General features: G+C 39.0%; 1 protein-coding gene across 5 annotated transcripts; it reads right to left on the bottom strand.

The window, feature by feature from the left end:
• Nucleotides 1-234: 234 nt before the first annotated feature.
• si:dkey-93h22.7 (Fc receptor-like protein 5) lies at nucleotides 235-18294 on the bottom strand. 5 transcript variants are annotated; one of them, XM_041221927.1, is made up of 11 exons: nucleotides 18063-18294; nucleotides 17547-17573; nucleotides 17382-17414; nucleotides 15819-15872; nucleotides 14323-14595; nucleotides 13035-13304; nucleotides 12024-12320; nucleotides 11424-11525; nucleotides 10388-10415; nucleotides 10079-10127; nucleotides 235-552 (listed from the first exon to the last, which is right to left on the bottom strand). In XM_041221927.1, exons 1-11 carry the CDS (start codon nucleotides 18106-18108, stop codon nucleotides 499-501), a joined length of 1233 nt encoding a protein of 410 aa, XP_041077861.1. In that variant the 5' UTR covers nucleotides 18109-18294; the 3' UTR covers nucleotides 235-498. The 5 variants fall into 5 exon arrangements, with proteins under 5 accessions (XP_041077861.1, XP_041077860.1, XP_041077863.1 ...); XM_041221926.1 differs by lacking the exon at nucleotides 235-552 and adding an exon at nucleotides 9582-9912 and having other exon boundaries at nucleotides 18063-18282; XM_041221928.1 differs by lacking the exons at nucleotides 235-552; nucleotides 15819-15872 and adding an exon at nucleotides 9583-9912 and having other exon boundaries at nucleotides 18063-18276.
• Nucleotides 18295-24103: the final 5809 nt, after the last annotated feature.

Raw genomic sequence — 24103 nt, 5'->3', positions numbered from 1 at the left:
GGCAAACCAACAGAGAAAATGAAGGAGTCTTTGGAACTTTACCAGAATTTTTACATGAGCATCAGCACTGATGATCCAAAAAACAACCGAGGACACTAGCTTGGTCTCCTCATAGCTAGTTATGGCTGCTGCTTCTGCTTCTTCTTCATCATCATCATCTTCTTCTTGAAACATTAAATCCACTTTCCAAAACATTGTAAACCAAAATATGTATCAGTTTAAAACCCACAGGTATACATTCATAATCTGTCATTTATTGTAATATAACAGGGGAAGTAACGATAATGCATCAGAAGCTGTCACTGCATATTATTGCAAGCATTGTCACTCAGCTGTGAACTCCTAAGATCTATTTTAAATATCACCACCTAACAATCCTCTGCTCTCAGTCTTTTTAATCCCAGATGCCAGTTAACTCGAACTAGTGTCCCTCCCCAAACCCACAGCCTCTCCTTCATCCCGGAGACTCTGACAAGTAATCCTAGGGCGGGCTGAACTTCACATTTTCGTAGTGCTTTCCAGATCTGAATATTCTGTGGAATAGTCCTTGAGCTTGGAAAAGGAGAAAACAAAATGTTAAATCTATGGCAAGCCGTTTTAACATTTAATCCTCAACTGCTGATATCAGCAATTTTAATACTGATATCAATAATACAATGAACAAAAATATAAAGCAACATATAAAGTGTTGGTCCCATGTTTCATGAGCTGAAATAAAAGATCCCGTGAACTTTTCATATGCACAAAAAGCTTATTTCTCTCAAATTTTGTGCTCAAATTTGTTTATATCCCTGTTTGTGAGCATTTCTCCTTTGTCAAGGTAATCCATCCACCTGACAGGTGTGGCATATCAAGAAGCTGATTATACAGCATGATCATTACACAGGTGCACCTTGTGCTGGGGACAATAAAAAGCCACTCTAAAATGTGCAGTTTTGTCACACAACACAATGCCACAGATGTCTCAAGTTTTGAGGGAGCGTGCAATTGGCATGCTGACTGCAGGAATGTCCACCAGAGCTGTTGCCAGAGAATTGAATGTTCATTTCTCTACCATAAGCCGCCTCCAATGTAGTTTTAGAGAATTTGGCAGTACAGTCCAACCGGCCTCACAACTGCAGATCACGTGTAACCACGCCAACCCAGGACCTCCACATCCGGCTTCTTCACCTGTGGGATCGTCTGAGACCAGCCACTCGGACAGCTGATGAAACTGTGGGTTTGCACAACCGTAGAGTTTCTGCACAAACTGTCAGAAACCATCTCAGGGAAGCTCATCTGCATGCTTGTCATCCTCACCAGGGTCTTGACCTGACTGCTGTTCGGCGTCGTAACTGACTTCAGTGGGCAAATGCTCACCTTTGATGGCCAATGGCACTCTGGGAAAGTGTGCTCTTCACTGATGAATCCCGGTTTCAACTGTACCGGGCAGATGGCTGACAGCGTGTATGGCGTCATGTGGGCGAGTGGTTTGCTGATGTCAACGTTGTGAGCAAAGTGCCCCATGGTGGAGATGGGGTGATGGTATGGGCAGGCATACGCTATGGACAACGAACACAATTGCATTTTATCGATGGCAATTTGAATGCACAGAGATACCGCGATGAGATCCTGAGGCCCATTGTCGTGCCATTCATCCACCGCCATCACCTCATGTTTCAGCATGATAATGCACGGCCCCATGTCGCAAGGATCTGTACACAATTCCTGGAAGCTGAAAATGTCCCAGTTCTTCCATGGCCTGCATACTCACCAGACATGTCACCCGTTGAGCATGTTTGGGATGCTCTGGATCGACGTGTACGACAGCATGTTCCAGTTCCCGCCAATATCCAGCAGTTTCGCACAGCCATTGAAGAGGAGTGGGACAACATTCCACAGGCCACAATCAACAGCCTGATCAACTCTATGCGAAGGAGATGTGTCGCGCTGCATGAGGCAAATGGTGGTCACACCAGATACTGACTGGTTTTCTGGTCCACGCCCCTACCTTTTTTTTTTAAGGTATCTGTGACCAACAGATGCATATCTGTATTCCCAGTCATGTGAAATCCATAGATTAGGGCCTAATGAATTTATTTCAATTGACTGATTTCCTTATATGAACTGTAACTCAGTAAAATCTTTGAAATTGTTGCATGTTGTGTTTATATTTTTGTTCAGTGTAGAATAGTTGATATTGGAAATAGAATTGTTGATATCAAAAATACCACTGTTGATATAAAAAACAGTACCTTTTATTTTGATATCAATAATTGTATTTCCGATATCATCAATTGTATTTCCGATATCAAAATTCCATGCTAATGAACATCTGGTCTGAATTTTTTATATAATTCGGATTCAATTTTGGACTTCAAAAACGCATACTAATAAGATGGAGACTTCCGGTCGACACATCTGTAAGCACATTATCCTGGGTATGCTGAGAATGCTATGGCCAATAATGTTGATAATCTTTCTGCTGTATTAATGCACGTTTTTTTTTATCATAGAACGGGCCAGAACGGACATGTCTAACAATAACGAAGCATCAGAGTTCGTGACTTTAACATGCAGGTCTTTTCAAAGATGAAGAAAAGGAGACTTAACAATTTATTTTATGGTCATAACACATTGTATAACCTATATATTAAAAAAAAAATTAGAATGGTTTAGCTGAACATTACTACTTCTGTCTTAATTATTTGAAACCACATAAGCTTTGCGAGTTCCAATCCTGCCTGGAAGTGCATTTTCTATGAATTGCTCATAAAACACTGTCCATGTCACGAGAATTCTCAGACATTTTGCCAAACACAAAACAGACATACAGACCGGGTGTAATTCATCACCTAATTAGTATGTATTTTTGATATCAAGAAATCAAACCAGACGCTCATTAGTATGCATTTCTGATATCAAGAAGGGCATTATTGATATGAAGAATTGCAATTCTGATATCAAGACTGACATTTCTGATATCAAGAATGGCATTTTTGATATCGAGAATTGTATTTTTGATATAAAAAATGTGATTACAATGCTGATATCACAAATGCAATTCTTGGTAACAGAAGTGCCATTCGTGATAAGAATAATCAAATAAAGTGTGGTGCTGTTTCTGTGCGCGCGGACAGCAGCGATCTCACAGTGTAAATCCACTAGACAATTCTGTTGGCCCGTTTTTTTAATGTTTGTTTCTTGAAGCGCTGCCTAAAAGACTGTAAAAGATTGTTGTGAAGTCATTACCTCCTCATCCATATCTTTATCCCAGATCACACTTTTTTCCATTCCAACACTGGCAAAAAAATAAATAAAATACACTATATTAATTACTGAAATGAAGTCACCTAGTTAAACAAACTGCTCTTTCCTTACCACGGTATTTTTGCATGGCGTCTGCAGTTCTCCCATGCGTATGCATTTGCATAGTCTACCTGTACCATGCCTCGCTATTCTTTACAATGCTCACCATTGCTTTACCATGCTTTCACTATGCTTTATACACTTTGCTATGCTTTTGCTATGGTAAGCTTTTGTAAGGGTTGTCCGTAAGATATTCCAGCAGTGGTTTAAAGGTGCTCCGAATTCATGCAGTTTCCAGCTAAGCAAATTGAACCCAGACACTAAATTGACACGATATTGGCAGCTGTGACACTATATCTCATCCACTTATCATACTTGTGCTCTTAATGGACTTTTTACTATAAGTTAACTGCTCTTAGTCGAACTCGTGCTTATTGGTAATTATTTATTGTATTCTTTAGTTTGCTCTTATTTGAATTTGATCTTATTTTCTACTGATTTTACAGTATTTTATAACTGCTCTTATGAACAAAGAAGAAGAAGAAGAAGAATGTATATATGTATATATTGAAAGTTTGATTCAACCCCACCGTGGGACAGGTAAATGAAACAGGTGAGGGAATCAGTCCCTCCCATCTCTGATGAGTGAAGGAGCACGGGCGCTTGGTTCAGAAGAAAACAAGAACGAAGCCAGTCTTACCCAGAGTTTGGATAATACTCTCCTGTCCCTGCAGGGAAAAAAGACAAGCAGCGTGTTACTGGAAACCGATTCAGATTCAAAGCTGCCACACAAAATCTTTTATTGCTTCTGTAGTTTTAATTTAATTACTAACTTTAATAGGCCACATATACTTCATTTCAAATAGTAAGAGAAAAGGAGCACATTGCCACAAATGGTGCAATGAATGAGATGTTTCACAAGCTGTTTAAGATGCCTAATTAAAGCACAAACTGATCTAACATTTTCACACTAGTGCCTATTGTTTTTATATCATTGGTTACTGACCGAAAATTCTCACACCCAGAAGTTTTAATGCAGGTTGGGATATAAAGGATATAAATGACATCTTCAGGCATTCTAATAAATGTGCACACTATAATATTTTGTGTGTGTGTGTGTCTATATATATATATATATATATATATATATATATATATATATATATATATATATACATACAGGTGGTGGACAAAAAAATTGCAACACCTGGATAAATGAGGGACGGACACCAAGTTATTGAAAGCAAGGGCTTCCACACAGGTGTGCCTCATGGGTTAATCAAATAACATCCCTGCGTGCTTAGGGTCATGTATAAAAATGCTGGACAGGCCTGGTTGCCTATAATTACGGCTAGCATGGCTGCAAGAGGAAACCTCAGTGACTTTGAAAGAGGGGTGATTTTTGGGGCGTGTTTGGCAGGAGCTTCAGTGACCAAGACAGCTTAACTTGTTGATGTTTCGCAAGCAACGGTGTCTAAGGTGATGTCGGCATGGAACTCTGAGGGAAAGACATCATCAGCAAAGGGCAACAGTGGGTGGAAGCGCATACTACAGGATTGTGATATCCGTGCATTAATTCGAAGTGCAAGGCAAAACAGGCGAGCGACTGCAGATCTATTGACTGAAAATTTCAACCTTGAGGTGCGAGCAGCCAGTTTAATTAAAAACAGTCTGCCGAGAACTCCACAGAGTGGGATACCATAGTCGGGTTGCAGTGCGCAAAACACTCATCACACCTGGCAATGCACGTTTGTGAGTCCAGTGGTGCAAAGAGCACAGGCAACGGACTACTGAGCAGTGGAGAAATGTGATATGGTCAGATGAATCATCCTTCACCATGTTCATGACTAATGGACGAGTGCACGTGTGGGCCAACCTAAAGAACTCTACAGCCCTGTGTGCTTGGCTCCAACAGTGAAGGGTTCTGGTGGTTCTGTAATGTTGCAGGGCACAATTTCCTGGCATGGTTTGGGTGCACTCATTCCCTTAGAAGGCAAGGTCAATGCGGAGGCTATTTTATGAAGAATACATTCCTGTGTACTGTACTGTGTGTGTGTGTGTGTGTGTGTGTGAATAACAGCCTGCTCTTGCTTTTGTACAGAATGGGCCACATCTAAAAGTTAATTTGTACGCAATACAAACTCATTGTATGTATAGAATTATGAACAATAAATGATCCACTTACTGTACTTAAATATAGGAATGGATACAATGCTGTTTTGACCTGTTTAATGCTTGGTTCATGATAGTACAATTGTTTAACTTCTTTTAGAAAAAAAGCAACATGCAGATAGGTGTGGACGGGATGAGAAAATCACTCTAATTGCATAGACGTTTGATCGATTTTTACAATTAGCAATCGAGGTGACAAGCTTATGTGTGTTGGAGTAAGATTATAATAAAACCTGGAATGGCTCAAACTGCTGTACAATGGGAGTGATGCATGGAGATTGTACTGTGTGTGTGTGTATATATATATATATATATATATATATATATATATTTTAATTTTTACACTCACTGTATTTAAAGATTAATGCAAAGCACACGCTGAGAACAATGACCAGGAGAAGAAAGCAACCGAAAGCTACTGCAATGACTTCAATGGAAACAGGAACTGCTTCTGTAAGGATCAAAATATAAAAACAGGACAGGTTACACAGCTGGAAATACAGTCAACCCTAAAATATAAGGAGCGTAGATAAGGAGCACGGAGGGAGTTTTGACTAGTCTTCCTCAATGTCTTCAGAAGAAAGCTAGTCGATTGAATTTTGCACTACTTTTGGCATTACTACTTATATCACAATTGAGGGTTTTATGGTTTTGGATGAAACCATTAATGAGCATCAAGGGGGCAGGTGGGCGCTACAATTAGGAACCGCTGTATTGTATCAGGTATCAAGAAGTTGATGCACGACACAGAAGATATCAACAGGGAAGTGAAGCAAAACCTCACTCGGGCCATTAAGCCTCAGAACTGAAAAAAACTAAATGTACTTATGATTGTTAGCTTAGATCAGGAATGGAAGTAAGACTCCTATTGCATAGCAGTTTGACCCATTTCAGGATTTAACGTGTGCTTGATTAGTCCCATTGTAGAGGCAACAAGCGCAGGTGTGTCTTATTAAACTCATAGTCAAACCAGGCACTGATCAAACTGCTATGCAAGGGGAGCCTTATTTCCATCCCTATTTGATGCCATTTATTTAAATATTAACATCAGAGGTGTTTCCATTTGAACCCTGTTACAATACAGATTACAGAATGTTTGCAGCTCTGTGTGATTTACTGCAGCACGGGCTTGTCACAATACGGTGCAAAGGTCAAGTGGGCTCAACCTGGCATGACTCTGCTTGCAACTGGACTTGTGCTTTCCAGTGGTGGTTTTGTGCAAACGTTATAGCAGCAGCCGATAGACCATCTTGATGGACACTTTGGTCAGGCCTGAGGTCACAGAGATCCTTGGTATTTCAACCCAGACTTTCTACTTAGAAGCCCCTAAATGAAATGTCCAAGTTTATTTCTGGGTTGGAATGTATCCCATTGGGATGCCTTACCTGTATGATATGTGTTTGGATCAGAAGTCTGAGGAGCTGCAGTCCCTGCATGATAAAAAAAGACACAAATTATTAAGAATCAATGAAGTGACTCAGCCTTCTCACCCTTTTAACATTTGTCTAATCATAGCGTTATGAATATCACATAAAGTGTGCCCATTATATTTGAGGAACCCCAGACAACCGCATTCTGCTTTCTCATGTGTGTTTCTGAAGAGTCGCACACAGTTTTCACTTCATCATGATTCATTGATCTGTTGTCAAGACCCATTGAAATTGGGTACAAGTTGTACATTTTGTTGCAAACCTGCACCGCAAAATTTGAGAAGACACCATACTTCAAATAATTTGTGCAAAATCGTTTTTTGTCATTTAGAATAATTTTGAATACAGATTCAAGTTTCAGTCATCACAGCACAGTTACTTTTTAAAACTCAGAGACTCAAAGCACCCTGTTGCCTCTACAGAGCTCTCAAACATGTCTTCTCTCTTGGTACAGCTGGTATACCAGAGAGTGTAACCATTAAACCGACCCCTCCTGCAACACTCTGCCCCCTAGTGAATGTAACAAACACACCAGTAAGTGCAGGGCTGTCCAATCACGGTCCAGGAGGGCCATTCCACTCCAGGTTTTACAGGTAGAATGATATCATTAACTACTTCAGGGTCAGGATGGACGATTAATTGGTCCAATTAAACATTTTATAACAGAGTTGGAACAAAGACCAGGAGTAGAAGAGAGAACTTTGGCCACCTCTATGTAAGGGAATACCTCATTGAAGATATTTCTTACATCCACTAGAGGGCAGTCACAAGGATGTGATGAATGATACACAAAGCAATACAAAAGAGCAATACAATGCTGGTTGAGATAAATGTCATACTCTGTACTGAGCTGCTATTGGAAAGATATTGTTTGGGGTTTGTTACCAATGACTGAATCCAACTGAGCTGTAAAAACTGTCTTGTTATTTATTAATATTCCATAAAGTGACTCAGCCTTCTCATTCGTTGGTTCTTTCTCTTGATTTAAAAAAAAAAAAACTAAAAAAAACATTTTGAAAACCGATTCAAACACTTCTCTAATAATATTATGATACAATACTAGTATCAATAGTTTAATAGAAAACAAAACTTACTTGTTTCAAAGACTTTGCAAGCAAAAGCTGAATAAGAGAAAGCAAATCGGTTTTTTTAGCGTTAGAAAATTATTTGATTGATGTCTTACATTTGTTTTGTCAATGTATGCAGTGTTAAATAATTGCACATCATTTTCATGTTGTTCTGTCTGTACTTTTTAACAGCACAATAGCATCTCCAAGTTAAATAAAGGACAGATCAATACCATGATCAGAAGAATAACTATCCTATACACATTTTTAATTTATGTATTGTATATATTATGCAGTTTAACAAAAAAAACAAACAACAGTTATTGAAAGCAAGTGAAGAGCAGGTTAATGCAGAGTAATTGCTGCAAAAGTAACGTTGCAGTCCCCCATGCCAATGCAATTTTACCATGGCTGCTCCATCATGCTTTTCTTAGCTTTAATGTTTTCCTGTGCTTTTACCATGGTACAGTATACTACAGTCAGCTTTTCTATGGGTAGTGTCCCAGTATCATCCACAAGCTGAATTACAAGCTCCAAGCCTCCCTGCTAATAGGTCTACTCACCCAGGATGAACAGGATCTCTCCCTGAACTCTCATGTTTAATCCCATTCCTCGGAGGAGCCTCGGGATTCTGTGTCACCTCAGTGAGTTCCTCACTATTGTTCTTGCACTGGAACTGGAAGTGTAAGAGGAACCCAACTTGTTTTTTCCTTTGACCGTTGGAAGCGCTCCCACCCTATAGTACGTAGCAGGGGAGGTGCGGTCACTGCGATATGCTGTCTGCACTGAGGAGATAGCAGGGAGGCTAACTCCTCATAATGTTAGCATGGCAGAGTGAGTTCAAATACACTGGGAAGCATGATAAAGTATAGGATGGTAATGCACAAAGAGGAGAAAAACACATTAGCCATGGTAAATGATATTGTTTATTGAAAGACAGCAGTTGTCATGCCAGTTTTACTATATGACACTGGAAATGTGTTCAGCAGCCTATACTTATTACCATTGCTTTTAACCCACATGCTTGATCCATAGCTGCTGTTCTTTCTCATGCTTATCTAAGCCACTTTGCTGGGCTTCTACATGGGATTGTGACATATCCCATGCAAAACAAAACCATTCAGCACTGCTCTGTTATTCTCATTGTTCCTCACTGCCTTACCCTGAAGGCTATGAAACAAAAGAAGCTGGTTTTGAAGGAAAGTAAGGAGGAAATGCACCACTGAGCAGAGGCACAAATGGGAACCGGTATTTAAAAAAAAAAAAAAACATTGTCTTTCGTCACAGTGCCAAGAAACAGGACAGAAACACAACAGTAAATGCACTTTAAATTATATCAAGGGTCACAAATGTGGTTATATACTAGGGTTTCTGTGACACCTCGTAATTTATGACGTCATAGAGACCCTAGATGGAATTATTTTCCTGTAGCTCACTGAAGCCCATATATATATATATATATATATATATATATATATATATATATATATATATATATATATATATATATATATATATATTATATGTAGCTTACTGTTTTTTCAGGTATGATTTTCAGGTATGCTGACAATGCTATTTTTTTCTGCTTTAATATGTTTAATCATAAAATAGCTTGAACCCCCCCCCCCCCCCCCCCCACACACTTTTAAAAGTCATTATTGTAATATAACAGTGGAAAGTAACGATAATACATCAGAAGCTGTCACTGCATATTATTGCAATCATTGTCACTCAGCTGTGAACTCCTAAAATCCCTCTTAAACATCACCACCTAACAACCCTCTGCTCTCAGTCTGTTTAATCACAGCTGCCAATTAACTCAAACTGGTGTCCCTCCCCAAACCCACAGCCTCTCCTTCATCCCGGAGACTCCGACAAGTAATCCTAGGGCGGGCTGAACTTCACATTTTCGTAATGCTTTCCAGATCAGAGTTGTCCATGGAATAGTCCTTGAGCTTGGAAAAGGAGAAAACAAAATGTTAAAATCAACAACACAAAACATGGACATTAGAGAGGAGCAGGACAGCGATCTAGACAATTGTTTTTTTAATGTTTTTTTTTTTTTTTCGGTTCTTAAAGCGCAGCGTAAAAGACTGTAAAAGATTGTTGTGAAGATGTTACCTGCTCATCCATATCTTTATCCCAGATTGCACTTTTTTCCATTCTAACACTGGCAGAAAAAAAAAGAAATACGCTGTATTAATTACTGAAGTCAGCTAGTTAAACAAACAGCTCTTCCCTTGTAAAATTTGATGAAGAAGAAGAAGAAGAAGAAGAAGAATGTATATATGTATATATTGAAAGTTTGATTCAACCCCACCGCGGGACAGGTAAATGAAACAGGTGAGGGAATCAGTCCCTCCCATCTCTGGTGAGTGAAGGAGCACAGGCGCGTGGTTCAGAAGAAAACAAGAGTGAAGCCAGTCTTACCTAGAGTTTGGATAATACTCTCCTGTCCCTGCAGGGAAAAAAGACAAGTAGTGTGTTACTGGAAACCGATTCAGATTCAAAGCTGCCACACAAAATCTTTTATTGCTTCTGTAGTTTTAATTTAATTACTGACTTTAATAGGCCACACATACTTCATTTCAAATAGTAAGAGAAAAGGAGCACATTGCCACAAATGGTGCAATGAATGATATGTTTCACAAGCTGTTTAAGATGCCTAATTAAAGCACAAACTGATCTAACATTTTCACACTAGTGCCTATTGTTTTTATATCATTGGTTACTGACTGAAAATTGCAATTCTCACACCCAGAAGTTTTAATGCAGGTAGGTATATAAAGGATATAAATTAGAAATCTTGAGGCGTTCTAATAAATGTGCACACTACTGTGTATATAATCGGTGTTTATTTATTTTTTTGTTTAATGTCTTTCAGAGGTTTAATAAACAGCACAAGTGTGAATAATTCAGTAACAGAAATGAACAGTTCACTTCGATCATCATACTCCTCAGTGTATAAAAACAGTGAGTCCAGCCAAGGGGGCTATTTTAATGAAGAATACATTCCCGTGTAGAAACACATGCATTTTAAATATATATGAGTGACAGCCTACTCTTGCTTTTGTACAGAATGGGCCAGATTTAAAAGTTAGTTTGTACGCAATACAAACTCATTGTATGTATAGGATTATGAACAATGAAGGATCCACTTACTGTAGTTAAGTTTAGGAATGGATACAATGCTGTTTTGAGCTGTTTACTGCTTGGTTCATGACAGTAAAATTATTTTACTTCTTTTAGAAAAGAAAAAACGTGCAGAAAGTCATGGATGGGATGAGAAAATCACTCTAATTGCACAGATGTTTGATCCATTTTTACAGTGAGCTTAATTAGCAATCGAGATGACAAGCTTATGCGTGTTAGAGTAAGATCATAATAAAACCTGGAATGGCTCAAACTGCTGTACAATGGGAGTGATGCATGGAGATTACGCTGTATATATATTTTTAAAACTCACTGTATTTAAAGCCAAATGCAAAGCACACGCTGAGAACAATGACCAGCAGAAGAAAGCAACCGAAAGCTACTGCAATGACTTCAATGGAAACAGGAACTGTTTCTGTAAGGATCAAAATACAAAAACAGGACAGGTTACACAGCTGGAAATACAGTCAACCCTAAAATATAAGGAGCATAGATAAGGAGCACAGAGGGGGTTTTGACTAGTCTTCCTCAATGTCTTCAGAAGAAAGCTAGTCGATTGAATTTTGCACTACTTTTGGCATTACTACTTATATCACAATTGAGGGTTTTATGGTTTTGGATGAAACCATTAATGAGCATCAAGGGGGCAGGTGGGCGCTACAATTAGGAACCGCTGTATTGTATCAGGTATCAAGAAGTTGATGCACGACACAGAAGATAGCGACCCTATCACAATGTGATAAATATCTGGGCTGTGTTTTCAAAGCAGACGGAAACATCTTCATGTATGTTTCTAAGTGTTTGGTGGCTCCGATATCGTAAGTGCAGTTTCTGTTAATAGGTTCCAGTGGGGACGTGACTTCTAATAAATTACTCAGCACAGCCAGGCAGCTGAGTGAGCACATTGCAGTACCTCTCACTTTAGCCTGAAGGGAGGCGCTCTTGATGCAGTATGTCTCGTCAAAGGAGTCGCAGGCTGAACACCCATAAAAGCCGTTATGAACCAGAGCAGCAGACGGGATGGTTAGTATATTTCCCTGCTGGTTAACTGAGTAGGAATCAAGACTGGCCTGTAAACTACTTCCGTTAAACATCCATTTATACACAAGGAAGGTGCCGCCTTCCACTGAGCAGTAAAACACCATTTCTTCGTTCACAGACACTTCCAATGGGTGTGGCCTGCTCTCCAGGCTAATGTCTTGGACACGCGCTGCAAGCAACAACAGAGAGAATTGGGGTTTGCATTTGGTTTGCTTGTACATTAACTGCCCTACCTAAGGAAACCCCCTGTCGGTTTGTGGTGTCTGGGGGAGTGGCATTTCCTGCCCATTGTACCCCCCATTTGCACCACTTGCTTACTAACATATTGGGGTAACTCTTTACATGAAGTGTCTCTAATTACTGGTTAAGGTGGTTAAAGGAAGAACAAATACCCCTGGTATATCATATCTATATTCCTCGTATAACTGGATGCAGTTCATTTAACTTTGTGACCACTTAATAAATTAAATTGATCTAAATCATATCAATCATTAAAACGAACCCTTTGTATACCAACTTCAAGTTTGATTTAATCAACCCCCTCCAAGTTACTACGCTGTATTTTTGTCTTTTAAAGTGTGTAAAAAGACAGTAGAAGTACAATTGCAGTAAACACTATTACGAGTACAATCGCAGTAAACACTATTACGAGTACAATCGCAGTAAACACTATTACGGTCAGTCAAGATTTTGACCGTATTTATACATACCTACAGACCTATACACACTACAGACCTATAGACCTACAGACACTACACATCTACAGACACTAGAGACACTACATACCCACAGACCTACAGTCCTACACACACTACATATCTACAGACCTACACACCTACAGACACTAGACACTACAGACACTACATACCTACACACTACATACCTACATACAACAGCTTTGCATCACTGTGCTCTGGGTTCTTGCCATTCTCAGCTTGACATTTGAAGTCGCCCAGATTCTGTCCTAAGGTAACAGGTACGACAAATGTAATATTGAGCAAGTCTCTTGTAATGTCCATGAAATTCCTTGAGTTTTTGAGGAGAGTGAAAGTAACCGGCAGGGATCCTCTGTCTGCCTTGCATGTTATTCTTGCACTGTAGTTGTTTTCTTGTTTGTGTACAGAATACCAGATTTTGGGATTGGAGACAGGCACTATGAAAAATATAAAATGCATCAGAAGAAAAATACAGAAAACATATAAACTGAAATCTAAGAGGAAGCCAATAGTTTGCAACCAATAAACCAATAACTGTTGCTAGCATGACCAAATGGATTTGAATGTGTTGACATTGTAGTTTTTAATTTCAACATTTCTGAACTTTTATACTTCATTACAATTGAAGGTATCCGAAGATAAGCAGCTTCCAGGGTATCATTTTACATGAAGTGTCTCTAATTACTGTGTATTTACATAGTAGTTACTTAGTAAACACAAGTGTACTTACACATAATTATAATGTTATTATGAGTAGTTACAATGCACTTAATGTGCACGATTTATGTAAGTACACAATTGTACCAGAAAAGGGTTATGGTTAGAGTTAGGTTTAGTTATGTCATGCAAAAAGATTACATTACATTGTATCTATGCATAATTACACAATGCCCATGTATTTACTAAGTAACTACTATGTAAATACACAGTAATTAGAGGCATAATGTAAAGTGTTACCACTTCAAGTTTTTCCCAGTTGTAATTACTGAGTGTTTGAGGAGATTTGACCTGAGTTCGAAAGCTGATCTTCTCTAGCTGGCAATCATAGGCATACGTAACAAAGTCTTGAGGAGCCAAAGTGACTTTATGGTAGAAGGCAAAGGCACTGTCTAGTGATGAGCTACTCTGTATTGCCAGCAATGAAAAAGAAAACCGCTGATGTTTACCAGATGATAACAAAGACACTGCAGCTTACTTTACACGTGCGTATGACTGGCTACGACAAGCGAGCAGCTTCTGAACTCAGGCCAAAGAACTGTAGCATTGAACATATAAAAAAAAACACGGTATTTAGTACTAAACAAAGAAGTGATGAGTAAAAAACAATGGGGCTCAATTACCCTTGCAGATCATGAACACTGTGTTAGTCTAACACTTCAGCCATTTAAAGCTGCTTATTCTGTACTATATTATATTTGACTAAACAGTTCAACAAAAGACTTAAATGCACTTTACCTTTGACCTCCACTTCTATATCCTGGCTTTGACCTTCTTTTAGAATATTTTTTGCTACACAATAGTAACTCCCAGTCTGATTTTCATGAACTCCGTCTAAAGTCATCGTCCTGTTTGAATTTCCTAATTTCACGGTTGCTGTTTTTGTTTTGAAATGCCACTCATAATGGAGATGATTGCCTTTCGCCACATTGCAGGTCAGAGTTAACTTTTCACCTTCCCATAATTTAGCAGAGGGAGGGTCAGACTCAACTGTAACATCCTCAACAGGCACTGCAAGACATCACACAGCAAAAACAGTTAGTGATGCATCCATTCTGAGATAAGAGAAACAAACTGTAGTCATGTATGCTCTGAGCCTACTAGAGTAGAAATATCAGACATAGAGGCGACAAAGACAGAGAAGCTCCCATTACCTCCAGATCATCAGGATTGTCAGTGTATCAGTCCGAGGCTGTCTCTCCAAGGGTTCATGTAATCTGATGAACTGCCTATCTCTGTTAATACTCCGTCATTTTTAAACCTTACATTATTAGCAGCAGCAATACTGTCACTGGTTCCCTTTCTCCTCTGTTAAGGATCTTCACCTGTATTTTACACTTACATTTGCAATATGAAGGTATTTTAAAGAGAGACTGCCCCCCCCCCCCCCATACTGAACACATGTCCTCATTACTGATGGCATCAGGAAAGCACAGCAGAACCTAAAACTGTTCAAACTCTGGAAAGAAAAACTACAGATCTCATGAATGCTTATTGTCAAGTTGGTGTGACGTACCGAGAACTGCTAAGAAGGTCCCTTTCCTGAGTCCCGTTCTGTTTGTACTTTGAAATGTAGCTTTGCATGTGTGCATCCCCTCAAAGGTATTCCTGACTAGATGTGCAAATGTAGCCTTTTCATTGCCCCTTGAGATATGCTCTCCAACAGTATTGGTCTCATTTCTATATAGTGTGAAATTAACTCTCTCATTCACTTCTCTGTTTGGCACATCACACAAGGAAGATAAACTATTATAGCCCAGAAGAACTTCACTTGAGCCATTAAGTACCCTTATGATTGTTAACATAGATTATGGATAGAAATAAGACTCCTATGTATAGCTTGATTAGATTCAGTATATAGGCAACAAGTGCAAGTCTTATTAAACTCATAGTAAAACCAGGAACTGATCAAACTGCTTTGCAATGGGAGCCTTATTTCCATCCCTATTAGATGTTGTTTATTTAAATGTTAACATCAGAGGTGTTTCCATTTGAGCCCCATTACCTTGCAAATGAATACATTACAGAATGTTTGCAGCTCTGTGTGATTTACTGCAGTGCTGGCTTGTCACAATATGGTGCAAAGGTCAAGTGGGCTCAATCTGGCATGACTCTGCTTGCAACTGGACTTGTGCTTTCCAGTGGTGGTTTTGTGCAAACGTTACACTGCACCTTTTGAAAATCAGGCTGTAAATAACCACAGTATATATATTTTTATATTTGTTTAAACTTACCCAGGGTTGCAGCTTTACTAGAAAGGTCAAATTTCATTGTAGATGTGCTGGTGTCTTCAAAATGAACAGAAAGTGAAAAAGATATCTAGTGTTTTTTCTTGTTGTTTTATGCAGCATTAAATAATTGCACACTGCTTTGTTTTTTGTTATTGTTATTCTGTGCTTTTTAAAAGTTATATCCAAATTGTAATCCTAAAAGCAGTATAATTCATTTTTAACATTTAATGGAGTGAAAAATAAACACATTCGCAATTTCTAACAGATTTAAACACTTGTCTAATAATGTTATGAATATTACATAAACAGCCTTCTTCCATAAAAAGGTCAAACAATGAAGTTCAAAAAAGATTCTGGGACCTAAAGAGCAGAACAGCAGTAATGATGCACCCCCTAGTCTCTGTAAGTCGTTTTGGACAAAAGCGTCTGCTAAATGACTAAATAATAATAATAATAATAATAATAATAATAATAATAAATAATAATAATAATAATAATAATACAGCGTGCCTATAGTCTCTGATGCAATATTAATATTCATGTACTTTACATGGAATATATGAATGTTTATGGATGTGAAAAATCATAATAACAATGCTAAACATTAATATGTGTTTGTTACATATGTTTTCGAAAGGTCATATGTTAATTGTGTATTTAATGTATTCTAAAATTAGCCAGCCTCCACTTAAAAGCCCCTGTTTTAATTTAAAAGCCCCTGTTTTAATTTAAAAGGCACTGTTTTCCACGATAAATGAGTCATGGAATGAGTGTGCCCATTATATTTGAGGAACCCCAGACAACCGCATTCTGCTTTCTCATGTGTGTTTCTGAACAGTCGCACACAGTTCTCACCTCATCATGATTCATTGATCTGTTGTGAAGAACCATTGAAACTGGGTACATGTTGTACATTTTGTTGCAAACCTGCACCGCAAAATTTGAGGATGCACCATACTTCAAATAATTTGTGCAAAACAATGACAGGGAATCAAGAAATAAAGCAGTTTGAAAGATCAACTCTTCCTCTTTACTAATCTATCGTTTTTTGTCATTTTGAATAATTTTGAATACAGATTCAAGTTTCAGTCATCACAGCACAGTTACTTTTTAAAACTCAGAGACTCAAAGCACCCTGTTGCCTCTACAGAGCTCTCAAACATGTCTTCTCTCTTGGTACAGCTGGTATACCAGAGAGTGTAACCATTAAACCGACCCCTCCTGCAACACTCTTCCCCCTAGTGAATGTAACAAACACACCAGTAAGTGCAGGGCTGTCCAATCACGGTCCAGGAGGGCCATTCCACTCCAGGTTTTACAGGTAGAATGATATCATTAACTACTTCAGGGTCAGGATGGACGTTTAATTGGTTCAATTTTGAAAACCGATTCAAACTCTTGTCTAATAATATTATGAATATTGCATAAAGTGTATCCATTTAATTTCTTAGACACTAAATAACCACTAATATATATATATATATATATATATATATATATATATATATATATATATATATATATATATATATATATATATATATATATATATATGTTTAAACTTACCCAGGGTTGTAGAAGAAAGGGTGGTATTGCCAGCTGATGTGCCATTTAAAAGAAACAAACAACAGTAGATAATAAACATCAATCAGACAAATGTGGTCAATTACAGGAGGTAGTTTACAAGGATACAATACTAGTATCAATAGTTTAACAGAAAACAAAACTTACTTGTTTCAAAGACTTTGCAAGCAAAAGCTGAATAAGAGAAAGCAAATAAGTTTTTTTAGCGTTAGAAAATTATTTGATTGATGTCTTACATTTGTTTTGTCAATGTATGCAGTGTTAAATAATTGCACATCATTTTCATGTTGTTCTGTCTGTACTTTTTAACAGCACAATAGCATCTCCAAGTTAAATAAAGGACAGATCAATACCATGATCAGAAGAATAAATATCCTATACACATTTTTTATGTATTTACTATATTTAATCTTGTAAGTTTAAAAAAAAAAATGTGAAGAGCAGGTTAATGCAGAGTAATTGCTGCAAAAGTAACGTTGCAGTCCCCCATGCCAATGCAATTTTACCATGGCTGCTCCATCATGCTTTTCTTAGCTTTAATGTTTTCCTGTGCTTTTACCATGGTACAGTATACTACAGTCAGCTTTTCTATGGGTAGTGTCCCAGTATCATCCACAAGCTGAATTACAAGCTCCAAGCCTCCCTGCTAATAGGTCTACTCACCCAGGATGAACAGGATCTCTCCCTGAACTCTCATGTTTAATCCCATTCCTCAGAGGAGCCTCGGGATTCTGCGTCACCTCAGTGAGTTCCTCACTATTGTTCTTGCACTGGAACTGGAAGTGTAAGAGGAACCCAACTTGTTTTTTCCTTTGACCGTTGGAAGCGCTCCCACCCTATAGTACGTAGCAGGGGAGGTGCGGTCACTGCGATATGCTGTCTGCACTGAGGAGATAGCAGGGAGGCTAACTCCTCATAATGTTAGCATGGCAGAGTAAGTTCAAATACACTGGGAAGCATGATAAAGTATAGGATGGTAATGCACAAAGAGGAGAAAAACACATTAGCCATGGTAAATGATATTGTTTATTGAAAGACAGCAGTTGTCATGCCAGTTTTACTATATGACACTGGAAATGTGTTCAGCAGCCTATACTTATTACCATTGCTTTTAACCCACATGCTTGATCCATAGCTGCTGTTCTTTCTCATGCTTATCTAAGCCACTTTGCTGGGCTTCTACATGGGATTGTGACATATCCCATGCAAAACAAAACCATTCAGCACTGCTCTGTTATTCTCATTGTTCCTCACTGCCTTACCCTGAAGGCTATGAAACAAAAGAAGCTGGTTTTGAAGGAAAGTAAGGAGGAAATGCAGAGCTGAGCAGAGGCACAAATGGGAACTGGCATTAAAAAGAAAATATATTGCCTTTCATCACAGTGCCAAAAAACAGGACAGAAACACACAGCAGTAAATGAACTTTAAATTATATCAAGTAGCATAAACACAGCACATTACTCCTGAAATACTGGGCTATACAGCGTTTACTCCAGTCTTTAATTAACTGCTATTTTTTGACTGGAAGAAAACACCTGACAAAGCCAAACAGCTAGGTAATAAAGGTCTCCCGAGCACCCTCAAGTTGTTTGTTTCTCATTTGGTAACATTAGTATTAATTTTACCTCCGTTAAAATAATGAGTTAATTAAAGACTGGAGTAAATGCTTTGAAAATATGCCCCATTGAGTCTTAACAAAGAAATCTATACAGAGTGAGGTTCATGTTTTCACTGTTCATTTCAGGGATATTTGGTATCTGGCGGCTTGGTCAGCCACTGTAGCAGGGTGAGGTGACTCCCTCTCTCACCCACAGGAGCTCCAGCCAATGCAATGCTCACTGTGGAATTTGCCCAGGTGCAAATCTGACTCAGCCTGCACACTACGCGGTTGTGCCTTTACCAGATGAACCATTCAAGGACCCCTAGCTCACAAACCACTTCTATTTCAGTCTTTAAATAAACTCCTACAATAATACTGATAATAATACTAGCACAATTACATTATATGGTGATGTCAAGTGCTTTTGAAAATACTGATTAGGTAGTTGAAAGAGTACAGAATAGTACAATACTGTATTATTGATAAATAATACAGTTTACTGCTCAAAAAGGACAATGGGTGTCCAGTATTGACATTGCGATTGGCATTTCATTTAATTGTTATTCAAGACAATATATGTTGCATACCTGTAAAACCCATGTATTTTTATCAATGTGCAGCATATTTACTCAAGCCATGTTCTCGAAACTCTTTCTAGACTGCTGTTGGCTTAGAATAATAAATCATTTTTTGTCTAAGGTCTTGATAATGACAGCAGTCATCCTATGCCTAACCCTTTTATACTCTCTAAGAATGTTTACCTACAACCCAGCATTTTCTAGACTTTTCTAGAATTAGGTTCTGCATTAGCATATTGAAATTTCTAGCACCTTGTAGACAATACTATCATAGTATCAAAGAGTAATAATACTTTTGAATTAGCATTTTTTGGATGATACTGTATATAGATGATATTACACAGGTTTTGCATTTTGAAGAAATAACCTATTTAGTTTCTGGTTGAAACTGGACAATTCTGTTGTGTCTCAATGGCCTTAGTGAAGCTGTCTGCAGTACACCAAGCAGACAAAAGGTTTGGGCTCCTGCCTTCATCTGCGTGTTTCATACAGAACCCCTCTGCTCTGGAGGTGGGAAGGCTGCAGCGAGTTGCCCTACCTTCTTGATGTAGAATGTGAGGAACATGGCACTGTTGAGCAGGAGGAGCAGGGGGCAGTAGAACAGGCCTGTCCAGGTGAGGGTCTTGCTGTAGACGATTTTGAGCATGTTCAAGGGGACGAGGAAGCGATACTTTCCAATGAACACAGAGCACTTCTCCGCCAGCACTCTGCACAGCAAGCGACATCACCAAGGAACATGAACACCCACAGACACACACAGGCACACAGACAGATACAGACACACATGCACACACTGAAACCCAGAAACACACACACATGCACATACAGAGACACATACACACACAGAAACCCAGAAACACACACACATGCACATACAGAGACACATGCACACACTGAAACCCAGAAACACACACACATGCACATACAGAGACACATACACACACAGAAACCCAGAAACACACACAGACGCACATACACACAAACAGATTCACGTCATGGAACATCTCTGGTGCTCTCTGGCACTCTAGCTGTCATCATGCTTCAGTGGTAAAAGCGAGGAACCTGCTGTGCCCAGGACTCTGCCTCACCTTGAGGTCGTCCTGATTCTGCTCTGTTTCAACATGGCCGAGCCTGTCTCCTGGATGCAGAAATCCCAAACTGCAAAGATCTTGAAGCTCAGCAGGGTCTTGTACTGCCGGCCCTGCACCCACCGCACCTTGTAATCTCTCTCCAACCTTGGGTAAGGGGGTGGGGGTGAGAGAAGGATAGTGATAATGCACAGTTTTGTTCTGGATAAAACTTCATACTCATTCACTTCAAATTAACCCTCAAGGTGAGCGGTCTGACCATTTGTATGCATTACAGTTATTGCATTTATATCCTATTACCTTGACTCACCTGCAGAGGCCGCCATTTCCATAAAAGAACTGCCTCACCTTACATGACAATGACATGGGGATCATGGATAATGAGGTGGTTTGAAAGCTATTTACTCCTAATCGTCACTAGCACACTTAATTTTTTTCTGAATGAACATTTACAGTTATGGAAAGACTAATTACAAGCCACTAAGGTAAATGTTAGCTTTTTTTAATTTCTGGTTCATAATGTTGTGGTGGTGGTTTGTTCTGAAAGTTGCACTGTTGACTATCTGATCCCAAAAAGAAACCCTTAACGTGTGAATAGAAGGCTTTCTTATCCCTTATACCACCACTGCTGCCGCATTCCCCTGCAAACAACAACCGCAGGTTAGCTTGTTCATTGAAATTAAGGTCTCTAGGCATGGCCAGACCAATACAGCGGGGTATTTTAAAAGAATAACTTTGCCCAGTTCTGTGAAGGCATGTTTCGCATGCCTATTCTTCTGTGGGTGTTGGTCTCGTTCAACGTTTACTGTGCAATATTGTACGTAACACGTTTTTATATATTTTTTTAAAATGTTATTTGCCTGCTGTTAGCATTTACCTCCTGGTGCCTCTGTGACAAAACGTTTGAATTATGCGAGTAGCAGAAACCGTGGGTGTATTACATAAAAACTATTTCAATCTCAATCTTACGGAGGATCCCCTTCCACGGCTTCAGGTCCTGAAGCCCGTTCGCCTGGTCTTCTCGGAGAAGGCGCCAGGCGGTGCGCTGGCTGCGTTTCCAGGACCGCCACCAGCTGATCCGGCCGCTCTGGGGTCGACGCGTCTGGCAAGGGGCCGCAAACTCACTGACTCTACGCGTAAGAAAGTGGCCAACGAGAACCCTTATTGATCAACGCGTAAAGAAGATTGTGATTAGACTACGCGTCCTAAAAACAATGGTAAACGCCAAAAGGGCCATAATGTTAAAACCCAACGCGTAGTGATGCTACGCGTAGCACGAAGAGCCAATTGGGTAATAGTATCGTCTCGGGGGTGTAATGAGTCACGCAATCGAGGCTTTTTTTTTAAAAAAACAACTTTGTAGTTAGATAAGGTTATGAACTCGTCTCGTGTGTAAAGTAAGCCTTATTTACAAATTAGTGCATGATTTGCAACCTAAATAATGTTTATTTTTCAATATCTTATTAGCGTAAATTCCACATTTATGCGCGGAGAGGGAGTAGACATCCTTAGTGGAGACATAAATGTGCTGTAACGTTATTTTCGTACTGTTTAGATTTTAATGTTCAAATGCCAGTGCTGAACAATTGTAACTTTTGTAAATTGACTTAATTATCTATTCCATATTTTAAAATAATCGTGATTAGAATCAATCTGTTTGGAATATTCTTGCAAAAAGGAATCGTGACACAAAAAAAAAAAAAAAAAAAAAAAAAAAGTGTAATCTTCTTCAATTAAAAGTCTAAAACAAGATTTAAACTCCAGAGATATCACTAAACTAGGTTACCATTTAAAGCAACACAGTTTGGATGTGCAGTCATGTTTAGAAAGTGCAGAATATTACAAACATAAATTAATATGTCTGACAATGAACGTCATTTTATTAAATACAGGTGGTACTATACAAAACAGGTCAGATTTGGAATACACAGTCACGGCATGGGTGTTGCATTGCCCTTTAATTAAAACAATGACTAAAATGAAAGATTTCAATTGTAAACTAAAGGGCAGTGCGGCTCAATACGATCGCGGAGACGGGGCACACTAAAAACAACAATAAAACCAATACGCCCCAATCTCCAGCACTCCTCTAAAACATATATGCCTTTAAAATACTGAAATTGTTTCAAAAAAGACATGACAGAATGATGCCCAAAGGCGCAGGCAGGGATGCGCCCTTAAATTCGACGGCTCTTAGTTTCATTTTTGTTCTCCAACCACCCGCCGAATCAGGGTCCAGTTACTCCTGCTGGCAGCCTCCACTCTAAACAAACCCAGCTTTACATCACAATGGATCCCTGCAACCATGAAATCAGGAACATTTATACCAGGGGCTCGGCTTCTCCAAAATCAGTCAACCGACACGTATGGGAGCTGCGAACAGGAGAGTTTTATACTTTTACTATAACATGATTACATGATTTTTTTTATGTTTAAGTTTATGATTCCTTGCTGTAGTTTATTTTGGAGCAGCACCACCCGACAGCTTCCGTCTAAACTATGAGATGAATCATGCGCACAGAATATAACTGCAAATGACCTGTTGAAATGAGGGAGGATACAATCTGAATTCCTGGCACCGCACACAGTGATACAAGTGTGTAACATCTGCAAATATAAAAGCGAAGGAGATTATCATTGTTAAACAACAAAAAACAAAAAACAAAACAACTTTCGGGCCCCTCTGAGTTCGCGGGCCCGTGTGCAGCTGCGCTTGCTAGTGCTCCCCCACTACCGTGGGCCGTGACGACAACCCTGCGTTTTGTTTTTTCTCTGCTGCTGTCTCTGCAGACCTTTATCTTGGGGTTGGACTCACTATAAATCACCCCCCCCCCCCCCCCCCCCCCCCCCCATTCCCAACTTCCCAAATAGTTCTCTAATCAACATGCAAGCACAGATGCTTAACAAGCTTGCTACTGACTTGAAACGAAAGAGGGCTCCATAACCTTTAAATAAATTAATGAATCAACTACTGGAACGGGTTAAAAGGAATGACGTTATTCCTAGTCTCAATGTGTTTTAAAAAATGTTTCAAAATTTACGACAGAAACGACAAAAATTTTTTGTCGCATTAAAAAAAAGTTGCACAATTGAGTTGCAGCAAGCACACTGTGCATAGCCATGCATGATTGTAGCTTTCAATAAAAAAAAAAAATAATAATAGGATCCTCACATGTTCATTTTAAGATTGCATTACTTTTGCATGCAGTATGTTGTTCCTTGTAGTGGGGGAGAAGATCATTAAATGCATTCCACCAGGTATGTTTTTACAGCTCCCTGGGCCTGCCTAGACAGCATATTACCTTTTCGTACAAGGCTTCCCATCCTGAAAAACGAGTTTCCTGTGACTTACCCCTCCATTGGTACTACAACTCCCCCTATAAAAGCCCCACCCCCCATAAAGCATAGAAAAGCGTATGTCCAGCAAGGTATCGTAAA

This window comes from Polyodon spathula, chromosome 21 (assembly GCF_017654505.1).
Source record: "Polyodon spathula isolate WHYD16114869_AA chromosome 21, ASM1765450v1, whole genome shotgun sequence".
Taxonomy (NCBI): domain Eukaryota; kingdom Metazoa; phylum Chordata; class Actinopteri; order Acipenseriformes; family Polyodontidae; genus Polyodon; species Polyodon spathula.
This window is presented reverse-complemented; position numbering and strand designations above follow the sequence as displayed.